Source organism: Mchenga conophoros, linkage group LG6 (assembly GCF_057382185.1).
Source record: "Mchenga conophoros isolate Kocher_MC1m ecotype Shallow Benthic linkage group LG6, M_conophoros_male_GT1.1, whole genome shotgun sequence".
Classification (NCBI taxonomy): domain Eukaryota; kingdom Metazoa; phylum Chordata; class Actinopteri; order Cichliformes; family Cichlidae; genus Mchenga; species Mchenga conophoros.
This window is the reverse complement of record NC_140531.1, coordinates 44,340,720-44,364,813: the sequence shown is the minus strand read 5'-3', so window position 1 is coordinate 44,364,813 and position 24,094 is coordinate 44,340,720. Positions and strand designations below refer to the sequence as shown.

Genomic DNA, 24,094 nt, shown 5'->3' with positions numbered 1-24,094 from the left:
ACTGGGGAGACTTTTGGGAAGATGATATTATGGATGATACGGAGTGGAAGATGACTCAGCCACAGGAATCCCAGAAAACCCACAGTGGTTGACTGGAGTACATAGACAGAGAGAGACAGTGAAGCAGAGGGGGGGTGTGTGTGTGTGTGTGTGTGTGTGTGTGTGTGTGTGTGGTATAAAAGCCAAGGAGAAGTAAAGGAGAAAGGGAGTCATGGGAATGTGTCATTGGAGTTGTCATTTTTATTTTTGCCTGTTATTAATGTGACTTTCCTTTAGTTCAGTTTAGCAGTCCATTAAAATAAGTACTTTAATGTTTCATGTATTTGTGTGCATTAGATATTAATGTTCAATAATAACGTGTCAGATCTATATCACTGAGGAAGTATGGACGCCTTCATTTAAGCATGTGCTTTCTGCTGCTTTTTTCTGCAAAGTTACCGTAATGTAAAGGCTACCAAATGTAACATTAGCATCAGTGAATAATTTATGACCTTTCATGACTGACTGTAACAGTGAGCAACCCAGAATTATTCCAGCCTAAGCTTTAGATGTGTTTGTTAGGTTCTAGATGCATCATTTTGTTTTTCATAACTATAGTTTGTTTACTCGGGTCTGAATCAGTTGATGAGTTTGACATTTTTTTGCTTTTTCCTGTGGTTTGGTTTTCATTGACACAGAGAAAACCCCAAGTGAACTCCAAGCAAACCAAAACTCTGTCAGGAGCAACAAAAATAAATGCATGACGAGGGGGCCACGTTCTGGACTAGTGAATAACGTTCATGTTACAGCTAGTTGTCACAGTTTGTGTTCTGGGATGCTGGGAAATACACAAAGCATACCTGGCTAGGTAAAGGCATTTATCTCACACCTGCAGCTTATGCCTGGTGTTTGGGTAGGATTGATGTTGCATCATGTTCTCACCATAAACAAACCAGATTCAGGCGCCCTCCTCTAAAGGAGCTTAGGGTTTGTTTGTTTGTTTTTTTTGGGGGGGGGCATGGTTACACCTGCAATTGAACAACTTTGGCTAAATGGACTAAACAGCACAGGAGTGAAAACACCCTTACGTCTCTGACTTTATTCATTATTTGGTAACCTAAAGAGTTTGTAAGTTTTGTCATGTTCAGCTGTGCTCTTTGGTTCGGTTTCTAGCACAAAGAAGGAAAAGGCTGCAGCTATTCCAGTGCATATCTGGCTTTCTTTCGGTTAGTGATGGTAAAATGAGCAATTCCTAGTTGTGGAAGGAGATACCAATACTTTCTTAATAAGCCAAAGACTTCTGGGGGATGTGGTTTTAATGTTTTGGAACACCAACAACATTTACAGCGTAATTTAGACATTATGGTCTTCTCTAGCAAGGACTTAAGGTCATTGTGCAACAAGACCGCAACTAATTTGAGAATGATGGCTTAAATGTTAAATATCCAACATGTAAGTCTTGTCTTTTTTTTTGCCTTTGACTCTGTGCTGTGATTGGAGCTGACAATTGTGGCTTTTATCTGTTATCCTGCCAAGCTGAACTAGAGGCAGGCCTGGGATCAGCTCAAGTCCAATATGCTGTAAACGCTCCGTTTGTTGAACAGACACAAATGGAAGTTGAAATGTCCAGGTGAATGGGGTTTCAAGCTTTATTTCTGGCTGCATGCCTACCCACAGACTAGTTTTGTGAATTTGTCAGTTGATTCTCATTAATGGTGATAAAGCGATCTGTAAAATCAGATCTGTTTTCTGCCAGCCCATTTTCGCAATATAAAAGCTTTCTAAAATGCAGAGAGGAAAGCTAAGAGAGACTCAAATTGTGAGTAAACACTTACTTTAAGTGCGGATAGTAAAACTATAATTTGTGACAGTACGGCACAGATTTATTTTTATTGAAAGCAGAATTAGAGGCAGTTTGTGTAAAAACTGGATGTGAACAAAAGAGCATGAAGTAACATGGCCAAAACATCTGTAAAGCTGTGGTGCAACAGCAGATTTGACATTTTATTAACAAAGAATAGTTTTTACCCATAATGCCACCAGCAGTGTCATGCAATGGAGATACAATTTGATAATTAACAGCTTTTACACTTGCTCTTGTGCAATTTAAAATAAGCAGAGGAGTGGAAAAGTGCTGTCTCACCACTGAGCTCTTGGTATCGCGTGCCTTCCAAACTTTCACTGTGTTGCAGTGACCTTGAGCGCTGCAGAAAACAGCCTGTGAGTAACTCAGGAAAATGAGGAGTGGAAAAGAGAGAGGGAACCCTCCAGCTTGCTTGTCGACAGATAATCTGTCAACCCCCCACTGGTCCCCAGACTCACGGTACATGTGGCATACACACACATGCTATGCAGAACACACACACACACACCTCTCACCAGCCACCTACTCATGCTGCACAGCTGAGTGTCTGACAGTGAGGTAGCTGGTGGAGAACGTACTTACCTCCCTCCTCTCCTCATCTGTTTCAGCTTCATCCATCACACCCTACACACACCTTTCTCTCCCTATCTTTAACTTTCTGCCCTCTCTCTTCTGTTGTCTCTCTTCTCTATCATAACCTTTCTCTTTCTTCCTGTGGGTCTATCATGGTTTGTCCCTCCCTCGGTTTCTGCTCCTTCTCTCCAATTTATCTTCTCTTATTTGTCTTTGCCTGAACTCCCTGAGATGGTTGCAAAAAGAGAAGGCGAAAAAGTCATCAGTGAAAAATGGACACTGTGGAGAACACACACTGTTCTGTAATCTAAGTACATGCTGGAACACTCTTGATTATATTAGCCCTGTGATGTGCTGGAGCTAAGATGTAAAACAAGGCTCGCCATGAATGGTGGCTGTTAATAAACTCAGAATTGCAAACTATTGATTGGCTCACTCAGTGTTAATCGTGCATGTGTGTGTGAAATGCACATCCGTGCATACTTCAGCAGTGATAGCCCAGTAGTTTTGAAAATAATGGTATCAAGATCTGTACACAGTTCTGCTCAGTGATTGCCTCCAGGCCTTTAATACCCTACAACTGACCCCTGCCTTGGGTCAGAACAAAGCATAGTCTTTAGTAAATGCTTCACTACTACCTACTAAGAATGCCTAAGGATCAAACCTTTGAATGAATGCCAACCATTTGCATAGACCATGAACACACAGGCATTGTAGAAACAGTGCTGCTGTAGCAATCATCATTTCATTTAGGTATAATCTGAAATAATACGCCAAATCAACGCAATGCACCATATTTTTTTGATGGATATCTCAGGGTGTTTTTTGTGCTACAGAAAACGCTCCCAGAACGTGCTGTTCATCTACAAATAAGAGAGAATCTCAAAGTGTGTAACCAAATCTAGGTTTTGACAAAATGTCAACAGAGCTGAGGTTTTGTTTGTTGCTTCCTGCTGTCTAATGGTCTTCCTTCCAAGTTTATTAAGCACCAGCATCACACACATGAAAGTTGTCCTTTCATTAATAATTTAAAATTATATAACATCTGTGACGTGATGACAGGATCAGGCAGGATCTAAAAGTGAAAGATTGTTTGGTATGATCACAACTGGGAGAAGAAAAGGTCTTGACATTTGCACATCTTGACTGTTGGGTAAAGTGTGCATATACACATCTAAGCATGTAGCTTTTAGACACATAATATGAAGGCACTGTGCATCAGTTGGCTTACATGTTTGACACCTCGTTCATGCATGCACGTGTAGAATTGGTGCCGTCTTTGCACGTAAAAATAAAACTGCAACTTCTAAGTCAGTCAGCTACATTATCTTGTATGCAATGAACTTACTCAGTCAGTGGGCAAACATGTGAAAGCTACCCATGAGAGTTGTCATATAACATGGAACTGGATACAGCAGTTAAATTTTTTTTCTTTTCCCCGTGAGTGGGTAGAGTGCAGAATGAGTCAGTGGGTTGACATTAACTGGCAGTTGTGCAAAGTGCGCAGATGTATTGCAAAAAACCCAGATGAGTCACTCCTCACTTCAGAAATGGTAATTGCACTTAATGACTCAATGACCACATTTGGATTGGAATTATTTCTTTGGAAGTTGTAGAACAAACTAAAGTGATATCATGGGCAGAAAGACAGGCAGGAAGGCAAATGGGAGAAATGAGTTGGATGGAAAGTGAGTGAAAGAAACTGATGAGAAAGATGGATTTAGAGTGGCAAAATATCCTCCACCATGTGGAGTTGTTTAGGCCATTACTGGCCATGTTGTTTGTTCTTCACTGTTCTTGTGCATCTTGCTGCCAACTTAGTGTCAGGGTAATGTGATGGTTAGATTTATAGATGTGTCCCCCTCTGGGCTGCCACAGGAGTTTGGGCAGCACAGATGTGATGAAGCACTGTCCAGAATCCAACAGCTACAGTTAAGTTCCCAGTCTGTGCCAAGAGCCACGTGAATTTGGGTGGGGATGGTGGAAGCGGATGGAACTTCTGGAGTTGCTGTGAACTAAATTCAATTTAACAGCTGTGGAGGGAAATGTCCACATGCTCATCATCTGGGTGGGTAAAGAGATGAGGTTGGGTTATGGATTGAATCCAAAACGTGTATTTTTTCTTTCTTTTTTGTATATACACAGGTCTGCGGCATATGTAGTCATGTATTTGTCTATGACCCAACATTACTGAAACCTCCCAATCTCACCTAAAGGTCATATAAACCATTTCTACAACCATCAAACACAGCAAAAACAACAATTGAAAGCACAATTGCGACATTTTTGCATAATTTGCATAAACACAAACAACCAAAACCCTGTGTTAACATCACTGTGTCTAACCAGGCAAACGACACATTGTCTAAATGCCGAGATAAAAGTTTTGTCACGTTCTGACCAAAGTTCACTGAACCAACCACAACAGAAGATCACAAATGTTTTCACGCTTGATCAATAATAACATGAAATCAGTTTTACCTTTCCAGTCGCTTCCAAACCAAACATCCTTTCGAGACTACGGCTTATTTCCTGAATAACTCAATCTCCCACAATCCCTCAGGAGATTGTCAACACAGCGTTTGTAATTGCAGAGAAATACGCTATTCATTTTTGGGCTTGTCATTTTTGAGCAGGCACCTAACAAATACCCTTGGGGCTAAAGAGGTTAAGACTGTCTGAGCAGCTGTATTTAAGAAGTGTTTAAAGGTTGTAGACTATGTTTAGTGCTATCTTTTGTCAGTACAGAACATGGCGTCACTGGGTTGGTTGGTTGTTGCTAATAGGCTTCTAGTAACAGAACCAGTAACTCAGTGGAAAATAAGGACACTAAAACTAAAAATCGGTCTAACATTAATGAGTTTTATGTTAAGAACCCAAGGATACACTGTCCACATTCACTCTGTCTCTGAAGCAGTAAGTTATTTTTCATTGTTTCCCGTTTCAGTGCAGCTGGGCAAAGTCCACCTGTTACCTGTGATGTTTGGATTTGTAAAGCATTTTATAATTGAGAACTATCTCATCAGTGAGATGAGGGAAAAGGTCTCAAAAGTACAGCATCTCTTCCTTCGTCACTTTTCAGACGGAGCAACGGAGAGCTAAAATGTGCTATTTAACCTCCTAAGACTCGAACTCTTCCACGGCATGCATTTTTAATTTCTCTTTGATATTTGGGCATATTGGGGCCCGATGAATGTAAAAACAAAGAATTACCAGATTTTTTTTTCTTACCTTTGTTTTTAAGAAAAATAAGGGCCACATGAGGATATTCATTTAACATTTTGATAGAACAGTAGCAGTATAATGTCCTCATGAGTGGATATCAGGCCCTTGTAGAGCAAAATTGAGTATTTTGGTCTAAATAACCCAAAATGTGATGTCCACATATGTGGACGCCAGGTCCTAGGAGGTTAATGTGGTTGAGATGTAGGCTCATAAGGTCACCAACATAAACCGTGTAAAATCACAAAACGCTGATCCATTTGTTTTCTGCTGATAATTTCGTTATTGTACTCATACCAATAAAATGATAAAGACCTCTGTACACAAAGAAGAGCTCTGAGGCAGTGCAAGTCTGTGTACGTAAAGGAACTTCCGAATTCATCAGCCTGTCAAAACAAAAGCCATAGCTGTTGCTTAATGAAGCATTTCATTTCCATCATTGTTTCTGCTCCCTCACAGGATTTCACTGTATCTTTTTACTTGATGTATGTGAAGTGCAGCAGAGCACTGTATCTGCATAATTTTAGAATAGAGGGCTCTGAAGCAGTGCCTCAGTATTCAGAATGGACTGGTAATGAGTCACAATGCTTTATTGAAAAAGTGTGTGTGCGTGAAAAATAATTGAATGTAAGTGGTGCCTATCAAGTTGTGGTTGTTTCTCTCTGGTAGTGAAACCTACGGAGATTTGAAAACTCATTTAGCTGTGCCACTTCAAAGAAAAGGAAGTATTACGTAAAATCGTTGTTGGACGGGGTGGCACGCTGCTCTGGGAAGAACTGCGCAAAAGACCTGGCGTGGTGAAAATGAATCAAGACGATCGAGTCGCTGTTTTCACTGTACTGTGGTTTTGTGCGTGTATGCGTGCGTGTGTTCACATCTTTGTCTAGGCTAAGTAAATGTTTGTATTCATGCTAATTAGTGTGTCCATTGAATAACAGGAAGCTGTTCCCAGTCTGCAAAGATGAAAGGCATTAGAACTGTGTCCAGTATTTCCTCCCTGGTGTGTTCACTCTAGCTCTGCAGGCTTTAACAATGAGATCTCTGAAAAGAAAGAACCAGAAAGGAGTTTGATAAGCTCTCTTTAACAGCAACATCAGAGTGAAAGCCTCAGATGAGTGCAGCCAGGTCGGGAAGGTTCCAGTGCAGAGCAAACTAAAAAAGCAAAACACATGCTTTCTGTCAAATCCACGAAATAAAAAAATAAAAAGATAAAAATGTGTGTATAGTAGGGCTGGGCGATATGACCCAAAATTCATATCTCGATATTTTTTAGCTGGATGGCGATATAAGATATATATCTCGATTTTTTTTTTTTAAGCCATAAAGTAAGAACAAAAAGAGAGTTCTTAGTCAAAGCTGTGTCCCAGATGTCACACAGGCACTTTTATTAACATACAGCACAGATGTACATGAAAAATTACTCAAAATTAAATTATGAGAATTCATTAAATAATAATGCTCCATAAATAAAAGAAAACAAGGTTGTTTTTGTGCTAAACAAAGAGCTCACAATTGTGCAGTCAAAATGTAAACTAAAAGACGCTGAGCGTAATAACAAAGACAGATTTCACAGCTGCTCTGTTCCCAAGTTTTACTGTGTGACTGACAGCCTGGAGTTTGAAATCCGCTTCATAACCACCTCTCTTACAGGTGCCATTTATGGTCCTTATACACACACAATACGGTAATATTACGTTGATGCACAGTACGTATCACTCCACGAAGCTCCTCGGTAGCCGTAATGCGCCGACAATCTATTAAGCGGTGCAGCTCCGTAGCTTACCAAAGTCGTACTCAAACATTTGTGACAGATTGCTGAGCGCCGTGTACCACATAAAATCGGTTCGCGGCCATCAAGCACAACCAGAATTCATACATAAGGCGCGCTATCAACTTTTGAGAGAATGAAAGGATTTTAGGGTTAGCGCTGTTAGCTCGTTAGCATGTTTAGCTCGTTAGCACGTTGACGCCGTCCAGCCCCACGCATGGGGCGATGCGCAGTAACTCGTTAACTATGGCAAGCCATTAGTGCCAAAATTCGCCACTTTCCTAACCCGTTTGGTTAAGAAATGGCGTAAAAAACGCCGTTTAATTTTTCAAAACGCCGAAAAAAACGGCGTTCTGTTCCGACAAACGCCGCTTTTTCCGCCGCTCGGATGGCGCCCTGAACGCACCATCCGAGTGACGTAAAAAGCGGCGTTCAAAGACAGACGGAAACGCCGTTTTTTACGCTACTCGGCACAAAACGCCGTTTTTATGCATCTTTGAACGGCGTTTTTTACGGCGTTCTCTGCCAGCTGTAACGGCGTTTAAAACGGCGTTTTATTGAAATTATGCAGGGCACTCCCCATGGTTCCCTCATCCAATTACTTTCAACTCATTTCACCCAATCAAAGAAGAGGAAGTGCAGACCACACTAATGCATCACCGATTCACCTTGCTGCTAAGTGATTGCCTATTCAGTACCAGTGCTTGTCACAGTATTCACTTGTATTATAATCCCACTATGCATTTTGATGTGTTTAAGGCATGATCGAGCAAACAAACGACAGAATACTTTTTCTGAAACCTTAACTGTGTTACCTGTTATGGCAGCTAACAGGTAATGAGCAGAGCTAGCTCTGCTCATTTCTGAGCTTCTTTCTTATTTTCCTCTTTACTTCTCTTAACCTTTAACTTATGTTTTAGCAATCAGATCCTGCCATCTTGCATTACCGCTTCGTGCTAGTTATGTTGACTTTTCTCTTCTTTTGTCTCCACTTTTTTCACCCGTGTTTGGACACTCGGCGCATGGCTCCTTTGTTTACATTAGGGATCAGCTGTTAGCGCTGCGCCCTGCAGCTGCGCTACCGGCAGACATACCCTACATCCCCAGTGAGGGAAGAAACGGGGGTGATGTCTCCCGAGGACACCTCACACACCTTCTCTCCTTCCTGTAATCACTTTAAATGTGAGATCGCTCCCTGATATGATTGAGGAGCTAATGACGCTAACCCGGTCACAGTGGCAGTATCCCGGCACTGCCCGGTACTCCCTCTGTGAGTAGGCTGCCCGGCTTCCAGCTGCTGCGGGCGGACAAGACGAGAGACAGCGGTGAGAGGAAAGGAGGGGGGCTGGCAGTGTTTGTTAAAGACGGTTGTGGTATCTCTGGGCACATCGCTGTGAAAGAACAACTCTGCAACACAGACATTGCGCTATTAGCCGTTAGCATCCGTGGAGGTAGCCTGTGACTCTCTGTGGTCCGCAGACTGCAAACGCAATCTCCGAGAGCTCTTCTTCTAATATCAGGGGACTTTAATCATGTCTCGCTGGACTCCACACTGCCCACCTTCACCCAGTATGTGACCTGCCCCCACCGTAGGCAATAAAACATTGTACTTAATGTATGCCAATGAAAAAGTGGCATACAGTTCATCAGCTCCCCCTGCCCAGGGAAGATCGGATCGTAACCGAGTGCGTCTTGTCCCTGTGTGTGCAGCCCTTACTGTGCAGGGAGCCACTAATCACCCACGCAGTGCAGAGATGGTCCGCGGAGGGCATATAAATAAATAATAAAAGCAAGTAAATGACAGTATGCTCTTTCTGAAACAAACGGAGACCTTAACTTTTATCAAAATACCGTTTTACTCAGTTTAAAGTAATACCACTGTATAATAGCCTTCAAATTTAATAATGTTAACAGTATCTCAGGAATATTTTTGCCCTTTCAACATGCATTAAAAAAATAGATATACAGTTTTGAATCAGACCTGTATGTACGTTTTCTCAAAATTGACGTAAATAAGTAATCTCAAGAACCTGAAATAATAGTTTCCCACGTAAACTGGAGATGTCCTTGTCAATGTCATCAGAGTACTGTGGATGTCTTACACGAATTTGAAACATAAAACCAGAGTGGCACATGACAGTGTTGCACATAACATAACTAGTTTATATGACATGAAGTTATAAAAAAAAAAAAGAATCCATGTAACTTGGTAATGGCTTCTTTCTGATAACTGTCGGCTGCAGTGTGCATTATCTTGACAAAAGTATAAGATACTGAACCCACTGATATGATGTGGTGGAGGAGCACAAATACCTGGACACCCACATATATACATTTGCTGAACTGGAAGATCAAAACAGAAGCTGTACACAAGCAGTGTATGGGCAGGCTATTTTTTGTGAGCAAGCTTGTGCAGCGCACTTTGATGTGTTCTTCTTGGATCAGGAGAGCAAGCTCTGTGATTGGCTGCACTTCGGAAGCTGTGGTGGAGAGGAAGTGAGTGAACAAACTGCCATGCATCATGGATATTCCTCTCAATCCACCTCACCAGGTACTTCTCTAAAAGTGTGACTCAGGTCTGTTGCCCCAAAGGATACAGGAAATGTTAGATATTTTAGTATTTTGGGAGCATGTACTGAATACCTTTTTTGATGATATTATACAAAGGACCCTGTTTCTGCAATGCCCTTTGTTTGAACTTCATCTCCTCTTGCTGCGACCCCACAGGCAACTTCCTTTGGCCTGCTGGTCTGGAAAATCCAACAGTTCATCTATATGTAAAGAAGGCACTTAAACTGGAACAGGCATAGCTGCGTTGATCCTGCTGTGGTATAGTGGGACAGTGCATTCCTCGAGTGCACATCAAGTTTGCAGCCTGCTAAAGATCACACACCATTGATTATGTGCCTTTAGGTATATATGGTTAAACATTTCCTAATGCAAATAACTACATGCAGTATTCTACCATGTGCAAACTTATATCACTAAAGGATTCTAACTGTCTAGTGTTTAATGGACCTGTCAAAAGTATGTTGAGATTATAGAAGGCCCCTTTCAGAGCTAGGGGGAACTTCCTTATATGGTTGTAACTTGTAACTTGAAACTTGTTGACACACTTTTACCCTTCTGCCTATAAAAACCCTGCACAGAAGAATAAACTTTGAGTTGATTTTGGGAAAGCAACCTGAAGCAGTCTCTGTATCATTTTGTTCTCCCAGGCTACTCCCGGCGCTGTAACTAACCCGCTGAACGGCATACCTGAGCTTACTTTGAATAATTAATCTTATACAAAACTCTGCTTATCGCTGCCCACGTCTCGAAGGAAACTCGATCCACGGATGACCCGGAAGGAGAGATTTCTTTCAGGAAATGCACTGATTTCCATGACAGAATTCACAACAACACAGACACAGGTCGGTTCTTTGAAACGGGCGTTTATTACTTGGGCCTTCTCTCCTTGGCTTCACCATCACCAGTACGCCGATACACCATGAGAACTGGTCACAAGCGAACAGTACAAATCAATTAGCAACTTTAGAGTACACATATTAAGTCCAAACACAAATAACAACATTTCTCAAATGACAAATACCTCGTTGGCTGCTTGTCCTGAAAAGAGGTCCTTAAGTCCTTGTGTTGCTTTTTCTTTTAGTAAACTTTTAACTTAAAATCGCTTCATGAGAGACATCTGCTCCCTCGCAGTCCATGCAAAGTCTCGTGTACTCTCGTTAAGGGTATTCTCACGAGACACTAGCTCTTACACTTTACACATGTACATTTCAAATAAAGACATTTCAACACAAACTATATATATATTCATGATATTATGTAACTTATTATAAATCAGTCATCTACATCATGAAATCCACACAGAACATTTTAACAGCATTTACACCACTACTCAATGGTACATAGTAAACACGTATCATAACTTTTCACATTATATGTATCCAGTCACCTAGATATTTTGAAGTCTTTCCACTTGCTGCTATTATGTTTCAGTCATTAATTGAACTGTCTCAGTGATATGTGGAGTCCAGAAAGTATATTAAGCCAGTGATGAGCTCAATACCATGACTCCCTCTGGTGCCACTTAGTGGATTAAACAGTTCTACCACTTGCTCCATCACCATTCCGTCCAGAGTAAATTCAATGTCTGGCACAGTAATCCTCTCAGGCCAGTCGACCAGCAATCCCAGCTCATCTGTACCATGAGCAGCAGCACCACCACCAGAATCTGCACCTGAGCCCTGAGCAGCAGTCGTCTCACTCTCAGTGGCTGTCACACCACCATCAGCTGTCCCACCAATAGTCCCATCAGCAGCAGCTGCTCTGGTCTGAAAGATGTCCTGCATGGCAGTTGAGGCTCGGCCCTGTTGCTGGAGGCTGCCTCGGACAAAAATCTGTAATGGGCTCAAGTGTCTCTCTGTCCGCAAGCCATGATTGTTCCACTGTTGAGTGAAGTCTTTCAAATCTCTGTTGATCCTTGGGAGATAGATGTAATGGAGAGCCCAAAGGTGCATTTCATTGTCAATGTCAATGATGCCTTCCTCCTCCAGGTGGTGAAATAAATCACAGTACACATTGGTCATTCCTCGCCACAGATCACCCCAGAGCCTCTCAATTCTCTGATTATGGGTACTCCTTCCTCTTAGGGCACTTCCACGATCAAAGCCTCTGAAAATGTTCATCATCAGGCAGACAGCATTGTTTTCCCCTCCTCTGTCTGTCCGGACCCTCGAGGGTACACCATAGGATACCACGGCTCTGATGAAACTTGATAAAACAGTACTGCTACGGTTGTTGTTTGAGGCATGAAGGAAGACCACAAGACGACTGTATCCATCAATAGCCCCATGAATGACTATCCTCCACCTAAAACAGTGGTCCATAAGAAGAAAAATCTTATTTCTGCTTTGTTATTGAAACAATGGAAACACACACTCTTAATTGATTTACATGGCACTATTGCATGTCAAGTTTGTCTGTACGTTGCTTGCGATGTCTGTGTTCTCTCATTTTCCCCTTTAAACATAACCAGTTGTGTTAGAGGACTGCCCATCACAGGGCCTGGCTCTATTGGATGTGTCTTACTGTTCAACAGTTATATTTGATGTAATGCTGAATTTCACTTTGGTCAAAATAGGTGTTCAACAAATCAGTGTGCTTGGTTACCTTATCAGCTTGTGATTTCCATCAATGTGCCACAATGAGTTTGGACCTGCAACCTGATATGTTCTTCGTTCTGGTCTCCGCAAAACTGCTCTTATGGCAGCTGCTCCAGGATTTATCCGTAGCATGCTTGCTCGAACCCTCCTTCGCTGTACACGTAGTCCACGTACTCGCAGGGAGGCTCTGACAGCCTCAGGACCAATTTGTTCATTGCCAGCGACAATGTCCTGCACATGTTCATCCAGCGCACTGTCAGTCAGTTCCGCATACATTGATGCACGGGTGAAATTATACTGTCTGAAATCAGACAAAAAGAACACGAGTATTTTATCACTGCCATAACAACACACATCATTACTTGACTAGTTAGTGCACATTCAAATATACTAATTTTTACAATTTCACAATACCATTTAATTTGAATAAACAGTGGGTGTGTGTCACAAAAGAACTGAAAGTCACACTGGTTTCAAAAGTCACTGACCGCAGACGTCTTCGAATTGTACGAAGTGAAACATTCAAAATATCAGCCATCTGAGGTGCAGTGAATCCACATGACTTCAGGAATGAAAGCTGTTCCCGAGTGATAAGGTAAAGGGATCTGCCTCTACCTCTGTTGAAAACCACTGGTGCCTGGTATCCAAAAGAGCCTGAAAATATATAAGCGTTTGGTGTATTTGGAAAATAGGTTAAGACAGAGTCATAATTTATTTCACACTTTTGATCAGTCAAGGAATCGACACAATATGTGCTTACCTTGTTGGCCATGCTGAGTAGACAGTTCGACCTCCTGAATCAATTCAGCCAAGTCACGCAGAAGTTGATCTGCTGCAGTTACACTGATCAGTCTTCCTCTTGCCCACCGAAGGCTTCTCTGCATTGTCTCCAACCTCAAAGACATCAAAAAATTACTTCTTAATTCATGTTATATTTTCAGGCCATATTCCCCTTAAACATTTTATGCAAGTTAAAATGTTAAATGTTTTCCATCATGCTTTCATCATACCTCCTTAACGCTAACTGTAGCACATCTGGCCCAACATCGTCCATCAGCAGCCGCCGTGTACAGTCATTATGAATGTTCTTGCACCTTGAGATGAAAATCCTCCAGGCCATACTTTGTACTGTGATTCTACAAAGACAAAAATTTAAATTATTGCTTTCAACAGGTTTATATATTTAAATAAATCAAAAAATTTCATGTTAGTCTTCTGAAAATTGTGACTGAGCACTTTTGGAAACACTATGTCATCACTAAGTATTGGGACTGTGAACAGTTACAGAATGCATCTGAAATAAATGTCACATTCTAACAGGTTATAGTTCTGTTAATAGAGCTTTTGAATCTACGTTTCATACATATTCCTATCTTTAATAGCAGTATGTCAACGATGTCAACCAATATTTTCATATTTCAAACACACACCCAAGTTAAAAATTTGAATCTCCGCATCTTCTACTCAGCAGATCTGAAAAATCATTTTTGATAATGTTCCGATTCCATTGTCAAATGTTCCCATCCATGTTATTCATCTTTGTTTATTTTAAATGCTGTCATTAGTTTTTTTTTTCCAACTAATTACCAAAATGAACATGGTCTACATTGTTTTGCTCACTTAAATAAAACGACATTTTTGTATTGTACCCTGGGTTCATGAAGACCATGCTGTCTTTTAACTTTATTATTTCTTTTCTGCATATACTGACTGTTCTTTATTCATTTCTCTACTTTCTCCTCTCTTCTTCTTCAGTCAAGTTTAACGGCAGCTTGCATCCACTTTCTCCTCTCAATTCCGCTGAGATTAATTCCCGCTCTACTGTACAAGACTTGTGAATGGTTACCTGGAGGGATGTACCACTGTGAGAGGGGTGATACGGAACAGTCCAGGTGATCGCTGCTTTAATTTACCGGTCAGATATACCTAAATTGCACGTCGACATAGCTAGTGAACTGTAACTAGACCATAAATCAGTGATAACAAAAGAACATTCAATCTACTTTCTCCGGTACTTTATAGAAAAAAAATCAACATCAATTCAATGTCGGCTTTCTATCTGGGGTGGCAGTGCAGTAACGTGTAGCCTAATCCGGCTAATGTAACAAGTGATATAAAACCGTATTTTAAATAATATAAAGTGGCTAAACGGAGTACCATATTAAAGACCTTATTAACATGCCTCACCTAAAATGGCATGTTGGCAACATTCCTAACGGACAAAGGTTAGCATGACTTGTCTGTGAAGGTTCTCAGCATGACTTTTTTTTCGCTTACTACAATACAAAGCTAACATATAACATGTGCTTAAAAGGACAAAGCAATGTTTTTGAATCATCGCTTAGCTTTTAGTTAGCAAAGACGAACAATAATTGAGATTAACTAGGGTACTTACGGTGTTTTTTGTTGGCGCAGAGATTTCGCATGCATTCATCTGTATGTAGTTTGTCGCACATAGCTTGATTGAGACAACACAAATATGAGGTTGACTGTGATTGGTTAACACAAATTCTGATCACAGGTTGTGGTAAGGGGTGGATTAAAAATAAAACACAACCTTCAGTCTTGCTTATCCAATCACAAACAATGTACCTTCTCCCGCCGTACTTTGAATTTTAGGGATGCTATATATATATTTCTGCCAAGCCTTTTGGCGGACTTTTTGGGAACAGTCATGTCCGAACGGAGCGCTGCATTTCGACGGAGAGTCACTGATATCAGAGACAGAATGAATGCCCAATTTAACCGGCTACTGAATCAAGATGACAGTGAAGAGGGGACATCTCTTCTACAAAGGTGAAATGCTTTGGTGGTGGTTACTCTATTGGCAAGCTTTTAGCTTTGCGCCTTTTTTGTTTTTGCAAAAGGAAATAACTTTTACATTTTTAAATAATAAATGGCTCGTTTACTAATTATCTGTTACAATTCAACAACAAATTCTGTAATCATAAATGTCTATCCTAGATTGACGACTTCAAATGACAGTCATTTTAATCCCTGTTATGTGCATTTATGCATAAAGATTTTAGTTTATAAATGTAGCATATCCCATATTTTCAGGGAGCATTTAATTTGCGAGACAATCGAAAAATGCATGCAATAAACACCGATTGAACACTCATTCCTTACTCTGAGTGTGTTGGGTGGTTTTTTTTTCTTTTCTTTTTTTTCTTGGGGGGGGGGGGGGTGGGGGGGTGTCTCTGTGTGATTAGTTTCACTAAAATTATCTCATGGTCTAATGATAGCTTTGGAGTTTTCCGCCAACAGCACGGAGGTGGGCCAGTGCGCAGACCAAGAGGCGGGAGAACCAGACATCGCCAGTTAACGTTTAAGGTGTCAGTACTAAGGAATCCCACACTGACACACTACCGATCTCATAGGGGTAATCAATATTTATATTAATATTAATTATTTGGAGTGATGGGTTTGAAAAATGAGAACTACATCATGGTGTCAGTTGTTTACAAATTGTAGAATTTGGCATTAGATTTTTAGCACCTTTGTAATCTTTATTTCCTTGCACCAATAAGTTGATGTTGAGACACTACAATGTGACAATTTACCCTTTTCCGTTTTTAGGGAAAGCTAATTTGGTTTAAATTTGATTACAGATGCCACTCCTGCTACTCGGGTGGTCGTTCCTGTAAACCTAAATGCAGCTGAATTCAGGCAGGCACTACGGGACAATATTGCAGACATACCCTTGCAGTTCGATCTATGCAAAGTGAATGGACAGCGGCTCATTCTTCCTCTTGAAGAGGAGACGCCCCAAGAAATTAGAGCAAGAAACCTACTGGGTCGCTCCAATCTTTATATCCGTCCAAAGGTATTCAAATGTTCCACTCGGGTGGCTGATATGGCATAATTGTCACTATTACTGTAACTCAGTGGCGCTCCAGTCACCCTAGTATTGTATAAGACATCTTTAACATGTTACTGCTCAGAATAATAAATGCTGTGATTTTCCCCAAAGGATTTGAGACATTCATCTGATCACTATGCCAGATGGCTATGCTTAAATAATGCCCCGCCAATTGATTCACTGTTAATAACAGAAATGCAGTAGAGCAAGCTTCAACTGTGGTCTAACAGTATTTTAGGGTTAGGGTCATTTTGTTCTTGTAATCTTAGTTTCCTGGGTTCTGGCTTTTTCATTGTCTTTTGTTAATGTCCTTAACCTTTCCTTTATTTATTTATTTATTTTTTTCCCCCTCAGTTATCCTAAGTTCTACCTACCCAAAGTGTCACGGTCCTGAGTCTGTGGACTCGTTGTTTTTCTGTTTGTATTAGTTAGCTTTGATTTCATGATGTGTTTTGATTCTCTTGGGTTTGATTTCTGTCGCTAGTATTCCTAACTTCCTAGGTCCTGGGCATTTCTTGTGTTCTCCTTCTTAGGTCGTGGTTCTGTGTTCTGTTAGTATACAGTCGTCTCTGTCAGTGTGTCTCTTGTTCTGTCACCGTATCCCCTAGGTTAGTCCACGTCTGTTCAGTTTCCTGTTTTACTTTGAAAGTCTGTGTACTATGTCAATGTGTTGAGTTTTGCCTCGTCATGTCTGATGAGTCCCAGCTGTGCTCTCCTCCTGTTTCACATTCCCTAATCACCTCAGTATGTATTTAAGCCTTGTGTGTTTCCCTGCCAGTTGGCGCGTTGTCCTCTGTTCTTGTTTGTCATTTGTTGTTCCATTTCTTTTATATTTTAATAATCTGGTGTTTTAGATTACAGAGGCCAATGAGGACTCAACTGGTGGAGAAGTTGTGCAGTCTGAGATGGCAATGTAAGTCTTTGACAACTGCCTTTGGACTGTAGCACTGTGAATGCATTACACCCTCTCATCAACAATATTTACCATATTGCAGTGTGCTGCATGACACCGAGACACCTGACCATAGCAGGCACAATGTACAGGAGCCAGAGGTTATCAGGTAAATGGCACTTTGTTTGTTTATGAGTTGGAATTTTAATCTTAAACTATTGCACAATTTCATTAATTTTTTTGGTAAAAACTAGTTTGGTACAAACTAATTATATCATTATTATAACTTGGATCATTTTGTGTAGTCTAGATCAATAAATATCTGCATTGGGGTCCTCTTCCTGCTATGAAATATTTCTGCTATTCCTTTGCAGTGGTCTGCATGAAAACCATACAGCTCATTCTAGTAGGCATGGTCTCCAGGAACCAGAGGTTAACAGGCAAGTGGTAGTTGTTGAATAACATGCCAAAACTTAAGTGTAAACTGGAACTTATAAAGCACACACTATAGGTAAATAGACACTCAATAAGTACAATATACGGGGTGAGACCAGCGAATATTAAAATTTGAAAGGTTGCATGTATTGAACTGATAACATTTATGTGCTCTGAATATAGACCAATGGTTTAATTGCCTCATTCGGTTTCTGTTTTGCTTTTTCATGTTTTTCAGATTTGTTGATGTCATGATATTGGTATTTTTAATTGCTGAAAATGCATCGATAACACTTTAGTCAGCCTGACCATTCAGACACTTGGAACTAATCACCCAAACTATTCCCAGTAAATGGGCAGTTCCTTATGTTTCACAAAAAAAGGAAAAGAAGACACTGCTGGCCTGTGATAATCTTTTGTGCGCAGGAAAACTGCACTGTCAAAACTTGAAAGTTGCATTTTATAGTTTATTGATCCATTTTGGCAACCAATAACAAGATCCATTTTTGTTCCTTCATGCTGCTTGTCTCTCAAATTAAAAAAACAAACAAACAAACAAAACAAAAGGCCCATCTCAGTGCATGCTGGTCTTATACCAGTCTCTTAAGTTATCAAAAATAGCCCTGAAATTCTTCCTGGCGACTTGATAAGATAAACAACAAAACAATGAAGTGAGCATTAACCTACAAATAAAAAAATGATTAACCCAGAAATAGAAGTAAACTAACAACAAACTTTATATTTTAATATTTTGAAATTTGTTTAAATCCAAATGGCTCCAACAGATGCAATCAAGGACCAAATAATGTGAAATCAGATTCTTTTATCAGATGAGTCATTCCATTTCAGTATGTATACATGATATTAAAAAAATCAAATGCATTTGTTCTGTTTAGGGAAGAGTTTTACATTGACTCTGCAGAGTCAGAAGTATCAGACCTGGATGAGGCTGTCCTGGCTTCCCCTGAACAAAATGACTCGCATGTATGTCTCATGAACAACACTGCCAGAACTGCTGTGTATGTGTTTCATGTAGTCATGACCCTTCTCTCTCTCCCCCCCCCCTCTTCAGGACGAGATGGACCTTGCGACTGTGATGAAAGATTTCCAGGAAACTCATCTTGACACCAGCAATTATTGTGCAATAATAGCCCGACGTAGGAAAATCCTACATAGTGCCTGCATGGCACTTTCAAAGTCATATTTTGCCTGGCATAAATTGCCAAATATTGAATTTGTTGGTGAAATGGCCGATGATTATGGAGGCCCAAGGCGGGAATTTTTTCGGTAACCCATTCCCATCTCTCCCACACAATAATAGAATGCATGAATGTGTTTTTTGTTGTTGCAAAGATGAAATCACAATTTGACTCAATTTTTTTTATTTTTTACTATCTTTTCCTGCAGATTACTTATGGTCGAAACTCAGAATTCCCTAGGGATTTTTGAGGGGAAGCCTGGCAGTCTGTTGTTCAGCTATAGCCAGCAGTTGCTGTCAAGCAACAAGTTTTATACGGCTGGTAAACTGATTGCTTGGTCGATAGCACACAATGGGCCAGGGCCACGGTGTATCAACAGACACCTGTTCTGTATGATGTGTGGCCAGAAGACATCTCTTGATGACTTCGATGTAGAGGTCTTCATGGACGAAGACGTCAAACAGAACATAGAAAAGGTAAAACTGTGTGCATGCTGAGGTGTAATTAAATTCAGTGAAACACAATGCATAGCTTAACTCATCAGTGGAACGTCTCAAAATGTAAGTACACTTAGTGAATGCTTTAAACGTATGTATTTATGGAGGTGCCTAATTTTCAAGGTTTCCAGCTGCAGCACCCCAGAAGACCTGGCAGACTTGAAAAGTCACCTTGGGGACTGGATTGCAGGCTGTGGTATCCCTGACATCTACACTGCCACACTACTTGATGTTAAGAGGATAAGGGGCGAGATTGTATCTCATTTTGCGTTTCACAGGTGAGAATTTGTTAGAAAATTACAAAGTACTTTCCTGGTCAGTGCTCGTCTTCCCATTGTGTTCCCCCCTAATAGTTAACACTTAAACAAATCATCAATCTGCTGAGTTTATATCTGTATTGCAGTTAAGGTGGTGTTTAAATTGACAAAACTTTTTGTTTTGTTTCACAATTTTGCTATGTTGTATGAATTGAGAGTACAATCTGTGGTCAACAGGGTTGCCAGCATGATTCAGCAGTTTGTTGCCGGTATGGACTCGTGTGGTCGGTTCTGGCAAATGGTGAAGAGATGCTGGAAGCAGTTCCTTCCTGTATTTACAAATGCAGGAAATAAACTTACAAGGAACAGCTTCCAGGATCTCTTCACCATTGGATGGAGTCCAGCTGGAAGTAACAGACGTGAAGAAGAGGAAGCAACCATCTTTCAGTGGGAATGGTGGCTTATGGCCATTCAGGGTGAGTACATAGAATACAACACATGTCTTGTTTCTGTTTGAATTGCTTCAGGCATTTAATGTTAAATACAGTGTCCACAATACAAAATACAGACAACTAAATCGAAACAACACTTGGGTGCAATAAAACCTTAGAACTTTGCAAAATCCACCCCTTCTTAGAGCATATGAGGAAGTTTTTGATTATTTTACCTTTTTAGGTGAGGTATTTGAAAGGAAACCACCTACAACAAATATTTTTGGAAGATTATTTCTTTTATCCTCTGTCATCTCTACCAGATCTTGCTTGTTTAGACTGATAGATAGGATGTAATTTGATTTTCATTGTGATTTCTGGTAAAACATTAATTTTATTACATGACCGAAAACTTCTAACACTAAAATATTAAATAGTTATATTACATACTTGTATTTAAAATATGGTAAAATTTATGATTCAATTGTATTAGCACATCTGAGAATTAAGTAAATGGTAAATGGCCTGTATTTGTATAGCGCTTTACTAAAGCAGTCATCCACACATTCACACACTGGTGATGGCAGCTACATTGTAGCCACAGCCACACTGACAGAGGTGAGGCTGCCGGGCACTGGCGCCACCGGGCCCTCTGACCACCACCAGTAGGCAACGGGTAAAGTGTCTCACCCAAGGACACAACGACCGAGACTGTCCGAGCCGGGGCTCGAACCGGCAACCTTCCGATTACAAGACTCAAGACTCTTGAGCCACGATCACCCCCAGTGTTTTTGCAGTGTTTAAGATAGAATAACACAATTTGAAACTTGTCTCCCTTTGAGACAAAGGTCATTTGTTAATTAGATGCACTGCCTAACTAGAACCTTCAGGTATTACGTTGACTATAACGAAACCTCCTGTATATTAGTGTCTTAGAGTAATCGAGTGGTGCAATGACAACACCCACGCAAATGTGACATCACTAGAAAGCCAATGTACTCTTGCAAGGACAGAATGAATAACTTCTTTAAAAAAAATACACATTGCATAAACAGTCCTTGACATATAGGTCTGACTCGGAGGACAAAATTAATTTCCTGTCTTAGCAGGGCAGGATTGCTTCGAGTAATTTTTTTTTTTTTTTTTTTTTAATGCAATGCTTTGCAATAATTGTTTTGCCTAACAACCTGTTTTTGACTCCAAAATAGTCATTAACGCAACTGTTCTACTATGCAGTCAGTGTAACTGATTATAAATCTACACATTGCACCTTATTTAACACTTGTATGTATTTTAACAGAGCGAGAGGTGGACCACACATTTGAAGAGCTCCTCGTCTTTATAACTGGGGCTGACTTACTTCCACCACTGGGGTTCCCACAGTCCTGCAACATCGACTTCTACGATCAGGAGTCAGGGATGCGGCGTATCCCGTACACATCAACGTGCAGCTTATCCCTGTATCTCCCAAGAGGTGTTGCAGATGAAGATCAATTCAAAGATCTTATGAATGATGCCTTAAAAGGATCCCTGGGATTTGGAAAGGTGTAGCTGCATACATGAACTGATGCTGGGAAGCTGTGGTTAAAACCTGTGGGCTTTTGGGATGAAGTTCTTATTGTAAATGTTCTTAAAGGGGATTGCTCCTGGCACTCAGGCTTCTTAAAGATTTTACATTTTAAAGGTGTTTTTACAAATGACTGTTCATTGTGTATATAGTTATATTTATAGTCCAGTTAAGACAACTAGGGTATTCATGCATCAAGCTATGCAAAATAAGTGGTGTTCAGAAAGTTTCCAGGAAATAGTTCAAATGACAATTCATCTAGAAATATTCTTTTGAAATATTGTTGTTTATGTTCAATTATAGTACACTGCATAGAGTGGTTTTTGTTTTTTATTTTCAAGATGTACAAGAGATGCCAGACAAACTTTGAACTAAAAGACACTGACTTTTGTAAAATAAAATATTGTAATGTCAGTTCTCATGGTGTCTTGTCTATTTAAAAATTAAATTTGAGGCTTACCTGTTACTGTCAAATACTGGTATTGGGTTCCATTGACGAGGGCTATGTAGTACAATTATGTGCTTAAGTCAAGGTAAAAGGTTAAATGAATTTACCCTCATTGTTCTCAAACCAAGAACTGAAGAATCAATCTCAACTCAGAATTAAAAGTTACGAATTAATTTTACTGGTTTCGAGAACAAAGCAGTTTTAACAAACTGACTTTAAGCTCCGGCGTTAACTCTGAGATTGACACCTGGCCTTTCACTATAACCTGGTTAAAAATCAATTATGTAATTGTGGTAGACTTATGTAAGAGGCTGTAAAGCTTTTTTGTAAAAAAAAAAAAAGAATCACGTCAAGATGATGAACACTGGTATTAAAATTATATTTTATACATAAGGCAATAACTGTAATTACCAAAGTAAAAATGATTTGTTAGACTCAGTTTGTTGGTGAACGATGCTTAAAAAGTGTGTAGCAATTTGGACAGTATATCCAGTGATTGCTTTGCTTTTTCTATGGTCACGGCTTACCTACTTTATTACAGTCATTTGGCTGTACGTGAAAATATATTTAGCTAAAGTTCCTTCTGCTTGTTTAGGTTTATCTCTGTGTTATAGGTTCATTCAGCCCAACCTCAGGAAACTTGTCTGCTTTCCTACTGTCATCTCTACAAGCCTAAAAACAATTTTAAAAGAGGCTATACACATGACATTTTTTCTACTTAATTTACTCGTGTGTGCCATACAGAGGGAAATATCTCAATCAGAATCGCATTTATTGGAAAAGTATATGCGCAAACACATACAAGGAATTTGGTTCCATTTGAGGGCATCTTTCAAGCACAAAAAAGTAAAACACAATCCATATATGTGTATGGACATGCATAAATACACACGCACACAGGTGTATAAACTAACAATATAATACACAATCTAATTCTTTTACACAGAAATTACAGGATTACAGAAGTTGATACCAAAGAGTGCAGTTGCAGTCTAGCAGTGTGACAGTTTAACCACTTAGGAGGGAGATGGCGGGGGAAAGAATTTTGATCAAAGTTAATGTCTCCACTTATTTCGAAAAGAAAAAAGTGGTATTACTTTAAACTGAGTAAAACGGTATTTTGATAAAAGTTAAGGTCTCCGTTTGTTTCAGAAAGAGCATACTGTCATTTACTTGCTTTTATTATTTATTTATATGCCCTCCGCGGACCATCTCTGCACTGCGTGGGTGATTAGTGGCTCCCTGCACAGTAAGGGCTGCACACACAGGGACAAGACGCACTCGGTTACGATCCGATCTTCCCTGGGCAGGGGGAGCTGATGAACTGTATGCCACTTTTTCATTGGCATACATTAAGTACAATGTTTTATTGCCTACGGTGGGGGCAGGTCACATACTGGGTGAAGGTGGGCAGTGTGGAGTCCAGCGAGACATGATTAAAGTCCCCTGATATTAGAAGAAGAGCTCTCGGAGATTGCGTTTGCAGTCTGCGGACCACAGAGAGTCACAGGCTACCTCCACGGATGCTAACGGCTAATAGCGCAATGTCTGTGTTGCAGAGTTGTTCTTTCACAGCGATGTGCCCAGAGATACCACAACCGTCTTTAACAAACACTGCCAGCCCCCCTCCTTTCCTCTCACCGCTGTCTCTCGTCTTGTCCGCCCGCAGCAGCTGGAAGCCGGGCAGCCTACTCACAGAGGGAGTACCGGGCAGTGCCGGGATACTGCCACTGTGACCGGGTTAGCGTCATTAGCTCCTCAATCATATCAGGGAGCGATCTCACATTTAAAGTGATTACAGGAAGGAGAGAAGGTGTGTGAGGTGTCCTCGGGAGACATCACCCCCGTTTCTTCCCTCACTGGGGATGTAGGGTATGTCTGCCGGTAGCGCAGCTGCAGGGCGCAGCGCTAACAGCTGATCCCTAATGTAAA

General features: G+C 40.5%; 2 protein-coding genes across 3 annotated transcripts; one reads left to right on the top strand and one right to left on the bottom strand.

Moving 5' to 3' along the window:
* Window positions 1–10,839: 10,839 nt before the first annotated feature.
* Window positions 10,840–15,011, bottom strand: LOC146573485 (uncharacterized). The gene is made up of 6 exons (XM_085278386.1): window positions 14,970–15,011; window positions 13,585–13,710; window positions 13,335–13,468; window positions 13,063–13,228; window positions 12,582–12,875; window positions 10,840–12,281 (listed from the first exon to the last, which is right to left on the bottom strand). The coding sequence occupies exons 1-6, from the start codon at window positions 15,002–15,004 to the stop codon at window positions 11,426–11,428; spliced, it is 1,611 nt and encodes a 536-aa protein (XP_085134512.1). The 5' UTR covers window positions 15,005–15,011; the 3' UTR covers window positions 10,840–11,425.
* LOC146573484 (putative E3 ubiquitin-protein ligase HERC4) lies at window positions 12,426–22,128 on the top strand. 2 transcript variants are annotated; one of them, XM_085278384.1, is made up of 12 exons: window positions 12,426–15,370; window positions 15,820–15,956; window positions 16,186–16,400; window positions 17,291–17,349; window positions 17,432–17,497; window positions 17,703–17,768; window positions 18,660–18,747; window positions 18,836–19,050; window positions 19,171–19,438; window positions 19,583–19,737; window positions 19,954–20,192; window positions 21,448–22,128. In XM_085278384.1, the coding sequence occupies exons 1-12, from the start codon at window positions 15,249–15,251 to the stop codon at window positions 21,696–21,698; spliced, it is 1,881 nt and encodes a 626-aa protein (XP_085134510.1). In that variant the 5' UTR covers window positions 12,426–15,248; the 3' UTR covers window positions 21,699–22,128. The 2 variants fall into 2 exon arrangements, with proteins under 2 accessions (XP_085134510.1, XP_085134511.1); XM_085278385.1 differs by having other exon boundaries at window positions 12,438–14,466.
* The last annotated feature ends 1,966 nt before the right edge of the window (window positions 22,129–24,094 follow it).

Excerpts from the sequence above, each read along its gene's own strand:
- LOC146573485 (XM_085278386.1), bottom strand. The coding sequence starts at position 15,004 with ATGCATGCGAAATCTCTGCGCCAACAAAAAACACC. Across the intron at positions 13,711-14,969 it reads CTGCGCCAACAAAAAACACC|AATCACAGTACAAAGTATGG; the intron begins GTAAGTACCCTA and ends TTGTCTTTGTAG. Across the intron at positions 13,469-13,584 it reads CTACAGTTAGCGTTAAGGAG|GTTGGAGACAATGCAGAGAA; the intron begins GTATGATGAAAG and ends GATGTCTTTGAG.
- LOC146573484 (XM_085278384.1), top strand. The coding sequence starts at position 15,249 with ATGTCCGAACGGAGCGCTGCATTTCGACGGAGAGTCACTGATATCAGA. Across the intron at positions 17,350-17,431 it reads GTGCAGTCTGAGATGGCAAT|TGTGCTGCATGACACCGAGA; the intron begins GTAAGTCTTTGA and ends ACCATATTGCAG. Across the intron at positions 19,051-19,170 it reads CCAAGGCGGGAATTTTTTCG|ATTACTTATGGTCGAAACTC; the intron begins GTAACCCATTCC and ends CTTTTCCTGCAG.